This window comes from Puccinia triticina, chromosome 13A (genome assembly GCF_026914185.1).
Source record: "Puccinia triticina chromosome 13A, complete sequence".
In the NCBI taxonomy this organism is placed as follows: Eukaryota; Fungi; Basidiomycota; class Pucciniomycetes; order Pucciniales; family Pucciniaceae; genus Puccinia; species Puccinia triticina.
The window spans coordinates 4,559,001-4,565,330 of NC_070570.1; the positions used below are offsets into that span (position 1 = coordinate 4,559,001).

The window sequence follows — 6,330 nt, forward strand, 5'->3', positions numbered from 1 at the left end:
GTGTCACACATAGAGGACTATACCTGAGGAGCCTATGGTGACTGGATGGATTCCTCATCCATTCTGCTCACCACTCACTTGCCCCTCAGGTATAGTCCCATCTCAGTTTCTCTTTGATTTTTTCTTCTCACTCATGTCTTTCTATTTTACTCATGCAATCTATGATCCATTCTGCTCACCACTCACTCACCCCTCAGTCTTAGACCCTTTGTCTTTCTGATCATCATTGAGGGGAGTATCTAATTCTATTCAAGGGGTGTACACTCCTCTCAATAGGCAGAACTGAGTGGCCATCAAGGGAAGTGTTTACTTCTCCTGATGACCAGAACAAACCGGTCATTGATGTACTCTTGATGACTGTTATGCTCTGTTGATCAAGAGAAACACTCCCCTCAATCACCGCGCTGTTCTAGTCATCCAGGGGATTTAAACTCCTCTCAATGAACAAAAAGAACCAGCCATTGAGGTGATGTTGCACTTCTTTTGATGTCTGGAAGGAACCAGCCATCAAAAGGAGTATGTACAGTCACTGGACAGAAACATTGATAACCCCAAAAGCTCCTTCTAGAAGGCAAACCCACAAACTTGAAGTCATGATGATTCAAGAATGAGTGTGTAAAATGACTTCAGAAAAATGATTATAACAAAATAAAAGGTGTTTGGAACATCAAAAAATTTAGGCCCCATTTGGAGCCGATATAATTGTGCAATATAATCTGGAATTTCGTGACATCTGATCAAGTTTTGGCGGACCTGATCAGATGTCACATAGGATGCCAGGCAAAAAAGCTCATATACTGCCCAGATTATATCAGCTCCAAACGGGGCCTTACAAAATTGCTTGCATTAAATGACAATTTTGGAAAATCTTCAATACCATTCCAAAAAAGCAACAGTGGGCCGCTACGCTAAACTACGCTATTTTAGTCCTAAAGTTTAGCGTAGCGGCAAAAAGCGCCAACCTTTTTTGAATAGCGTTAGCTCGCTGTTAGCGCCGCTACGCTTCGCTAATTTTCAGCGGCGCTAACAGCATACCAATTTTTGTTTAGTGTTAGCGCTGCGCTGCAGCCGCTACGCTACGCTACGTTGCGCTAAGGCGCTTTTAGCGGAAAAAATGCACTTTTTTGCCGCAAAAACGCTTTAGCGCAGCATAGCGCGCGCTCTTTTGCGCCTTGCGTGCTTAGTGTTAGCCCAATTGCGCGCATCTGCGCTAACGCTATGCTAAAAGCTAAAATAGCTTTGCATCCTTTGCGCGTAGCGTTAGCGCAGATGCGCGCAATTGCGCTAACGCTACACTAAAAAATAGCGCATTTGCGCTGCGCTACGCTACGCTAACAGCTATGTTAGCGTAGCTGACCCACTGTTGAAAAAAGTAATGGATAATCAGAATCAATAGATTGACATGTGAAATGAATGATAATAAATGAAAAAATGAAGTCCAAATTCCATTCTGAAATTTTGTGGGCAGCAAAAACACATCAAAAAGTACAATTGATAACAGGCCAAGTTGATTGCTGAGCAATTCAGAAAGTTATACACGCCTGATATCAGTTAAATTCGCCAATCATAGCGCGCTCGCCGCTGCATCACAAACCACGCCCAGAAAATTGGTGTGCTAGATCAAGGATCTTGACAAGACCCCGGAACCCAACAAATAACGCCAACCTCTCTTGACCCACCATGTCAACTACCTACCCGCGGATCAAATTCATCCTAGAAGCTGCCACCCACATCAGCGTCCGCACAATCTCAGAAGACTATTCCTGCTTCTCACTCGTACTTGCCAGAAATCCCCGCGATCACCGCCGGCCTCTTGCACAAGCAAAGACGCCAACTTTCAACGTTCTGGAATGCGCCGATCTCGATTCGGCAGACCTTCAACACGTTTATCCAGCTGCAGAGAACAGCAAGTTAGAAATTCCGACAAGACTTGCAGAACAAGGGCGACAAACGTATATCCAGGCCAGTGTAGCGACATGATTAGGTCAGTGCACCTGGTTGGTTTCAAGTTGTCTGGGGCTTCGCGGCAGGGGGAGGCGACTAACGGTATATAGTTTGTATTGTGGAAGGGTGCGGCCAGTTGATTGCGCGAAGGTACTGACCTAGCCAACAATCGGGCGCTCAGGTAATTAGCAATTGGTTGACCAACGCCGCGGAGGCGAGATTATGGTATTAACACGAAGTCGAGGGTGCAAAAGGGCTGGACCGGATAAGCCAATAGGCAGTATTTGGAGTCAAGCCAAATGCTGTGGAATAAAAAAGGGGAAGGGTTTTCAATGGTTGAATTAGGGGATCAGTGATGAGACGGTGGCGCCGGTTGACTTTTATGTACTACGCGAATGGTTTCTGTTTGCCTGGTTGGATTTGTAGGGGAGGTGAAGCCGCGCGAGGGGTCTGGCTACCTGACGAGTCGAGATTACTGTTATCACGATTAAACAGCGACGTGGCGGGGGCGCGGTTGATCTGGTGTGCTGGACTGGGCGGGGGCAACAGTGGGGGTCGCGCGGGAGATAGTTGACTGTACCTAAGCGGGTTGGTTGTTGGTGTGGCGATCTCGAATGTGGGCGTAGTGGGTTGAAATAACCTGTGAGAGGCATAAATAGAGGGAAGGTCTGATGAAGCGACTTTTCCCCAGGGGTTCTGGTTTTGTCCGGGCCCCTCCCTGCAGGCCCCCTAGTTCGCTTGATTAGGCCCCTGCTTGAGACAAAAAATGCCGGTCCTTTTTTGCTTGTTGCTGTGGCACAAGCTGGAGGGCCTACCCATGGCACCAATGGTGTTCGGGGGTATGAGAGAGTCAAAGGTGGATGTGTCAGGCCCATGAGGATTTTTGATTGGCTTGGCATGAAATCCAAGTTTAATAAATTCACAGAATTTATGCCAAAACTTAGATCTTGCTTGGTGTGTTTCTGTGAATTTATTAAACTTGGATTTCACATGTCAATCCATTGATTCTGATTATCCATTATTTTTTTGGAACAGTATTGAAGATTTTCCAAAATTGTCATTTAATGCAAGCAATTTTGTAAAATTTTTGATGTTCCAAATACTTTTTTTTTTATAATCATTCTTCTGAAGTCATTTTACACACTGATTCTTGAATCCTCATGACTTCAAGCTTATGGGTTGGCCTTCTAGAATGATAACACTTGAAAACCATGCCTCTTGAGTTCTGATTTAGTGGGAGAATGGCAAGAAAGGTCCCAAAAGAATAAATTTAATAGAGATGGCACTGGGTACCTGGCACCCATGGGTAGGTACCCCCCTTCAGTGGTAAGTACCTGCCCATGGGTTCCAGGTGCGTGTGTGGGTGTCTGTAATCTTGGAAATTTGAGGCGGGTACCCGGATACCCAGTCAGATACCCACCCCAATATACACACTTCAGTGGCCCGCAGTGGGGGCAGAGGAACCAAGGGTATACATTCTATCCTTGCTAATACCCAACCACACAAATTAACCATCCAACACACCACCACCACGGCAGGTAGAAGCAAGAGGCGCCGACCACCTTCATCTCAACTCAATGATTCCAATGACCAAACCTTAGGAACTGACCTTGATAATCCAAGAACTCAGAATTCAAAGACATCAAAACTGTCCTCACCAGGGGAGATATGTTCCCACTCCCCAGGGAGTGCCTTACCGTAACATTTTTTCATAACTGTGCTGGAGGCCTTTGGTATAGCAATATTGAATAGGTATGAACAAGACTGGAAGTCAGCGTGGAAATCAGTTGGAAATCATCCTGAAATAAACCATAACTTGCCAAAAAATCATCCAGAACTCATTTATAATTCATCCAGAACTCATCCAGAATATAGTCCTTTCTTGGCTCCATGACCAGTGTGTCCTTTCCATGGAGATGTGAAAGGCACAGCCTGTGATTTTTTTCCCCTCATGTACTCGCGTACATCAGGGGGACAATTGGTGTCTCAAAACAAATTTGTCACTTTTCATGTGGCTGTGAAAGGCCCATCCTGTGATATTTCCACCTCAATGTACGCGCGTACATCAGGGTGACTATTAGCAAAGTGCAAAAAGGTTAACTTGCATGTGCACATGTGAATTTTGAAAAGCAAAAAAATACAAAATTCACTAGATCATTTTTGTGAGGAGGACAGGATATATGGCCAAAGTGAATTGGCACCGCAATCCAACCTTGACTTAACTCAGACTTTCACCCTATTAAAACAGTTTTTTGTCATTTTTATCAGCCAAATTCAAATTAATTCCCGCATTTCCAAGAAAATGGGTTTCAATTTCAATGACTGCAACATTACCACATTCCAAAAATCTAAACCCAATAATACCAAGTTGACTTTTAGTTTAATTTTGTACATCAGGGCATATAATGTGAATTACAAGAAACCCATTTTTTTGGAGGAATTACTTTTGAGAATGGGAATTTTGCTTTGCTATCCTTAAAAATCAGTAAACAGGAGCAATTGATGAGTTGGACTTTGGTGAAATATCATTTCATCATATTTCTTCCTACAGTTGTACATAGAAAACAAAAGAATTCCACACAACATTGTGTTGACTTCCAAATCAATTGTGACTGACTTTTCACTAACTTCTCCATCCAATTTACTATTTTGGGGATGAGTTACTAATCCACATCAGGCTCACATCCGACCAAAACTCACATAAAATTCAGCTCTGGCACTCCCTGGGGAGTGGGAACATATCTCCCCTGGTGCCTATGAAGAAGAGCTTTGTAGGTTTAATTCAATTTTATTCACTCCATTTTATAGGCTATTCCAATCCAAAATTGACCTACCTTCCATCTTTTTGTATCTAGAAAAAGCACAAAAAAATATCACATTTGATTAGTTGCAATGCTACCACCCAGTACCAACTGCTTAATATTTTTTTTTCCAAAATTAAGTGCACACAGTGAGAGATGGCCCCAACAAACCCACTGCGGGTATCCATTTTGTGCAGGTACCCAGGTACCCTGTGCGGTTATCCGCTGCACGCAAACAGACATGACACCACTGTTGTTTCCTGTCTGTTTGTGTGCATGTGTCCTCTCTGTTTGCGTGCAAACGGACAGAACAGAGGGGTTGCGACTGTCCTGTCCGTTTGCATGCAAACAGACAGGAGGATGATGTTTTGGTCCTGTCCGTTTGCATGCAAACCAACAGGAAACCAATTTTTGTCCTGTCTGTTTGCACGCAATCAGACAGGACAGAGGGGTTGGGGCTTTCCTGTCCGTTTTCATGCAAACAGACAGGACAATGATGTTGTGGTCAAACGGACAGGACACTGATGTTTTGTCATGTCCGTTTGTGTGCCAACAGACAGGACAAAGGTTTGGGGCTGTCCTGTACATTTGCACGCATTAGACAGACAGGACACCCATGTTGTGGCGCCTGTCCTTTTGGTTTGTGCGGGTATCCGCCCAGATAACCGCAGTTATCCGCCTCACCTGCCCCAGGGGATGCGGGTTTCCAGCTGAGGCCTAAACAGGCAGCAGATAACCAAACACAAATGGGTACCTGGGTTCACGGGGGCCATCTCTAGTGCCACAAACCCGTGGTGTCAGCTCCTGTCTCTTATGTGACATGGAGTTGATGGGTTTTTGAGTACACGCTGTAGCGGCTTGGGTAGCGGCCAGCGGAACTGGGGCCACACTATAGCTTAAAAAGCCAGTGGGAAGAAACCACACCTCAACGCTGAATAGCGGAGGGGCTAGCTCCCTTAAAAAGTAAGGGGACGCGGCAAATACTCGAGCCAAGCGCCGTAGCTTAATAGGGAGAGATTCCTATTTTCTAGGTTACAGGTGTTATAAAACCCACCTGTTCCTAGAGTAAAATACACAAAGAGGGAGGAAGCTGTAAGGGAAAAAGGTTAGTAGATTAAATATAAAACCCCACTCACTTTATGTTCAAAGTAAGGTCAACAGGTTTGTATGTGTAATGATCTGGGGGAAAGATCCTTTTATATTACAGGGACCTGATCCTCTTTCAAGTCAAGGCCCCAGAGGGATCCTTAACTGAGGGGGAAGAGGTCCACAGAATTCAGAGGAGGAATTACATGAATAATTATGTAATCTCTCTATTTATGGTAAATCCATAGAGAGATATACTGCATTAGTACATTATTATTCTCAATCAAGGTAAATACATAATAAGTGTGAAATCATATAGTTTAGTGCATGTAAAGTGATGATTGAAACAAAAGTAATATTATAAGACAACAGGAGGACTTGAACACAGGATCTTACACAAGATCAAGATCAATCTTAAGGTAGCCTTTAGCCATACCGCCAGCAAACAGGTGACGTAAACCGGATTTTGCCGCACTGACGTAATCCAAACACCAATTCA

The 6,330-nt window shown here is 44.3% G+C and overlaps 1 protein-coding gene across 1 annotated transcript; it reads right to left on the reverse strand.

Annotated features, from left to right (window-relative positions):
• Positions 1–1,770: 1,770 nt before the first annotated feature.
• On the reverse strand, positions 1,771–4,785 carry PtA15_13A410 (uncharacterized protein; the record flags this gene model as incomplete). Its single annotated transcript, XM_053162606.1, has 5 exons — positions 1,771–1,894; positions 1,995–2,102; positions 2,178–2,246; positions 2,333–2,584; positions 4,775–4,785. 5 exons carry the CDS (start codon positions 4,783–4,785, stop codon positions 1,771–1,773), a joined length of 564 nt encoding a protein of 187 aa, XP_053026565.1.
• Between the last annotated feature and the right edge of the window lie 1,545 nt (positions 4,786–6,330).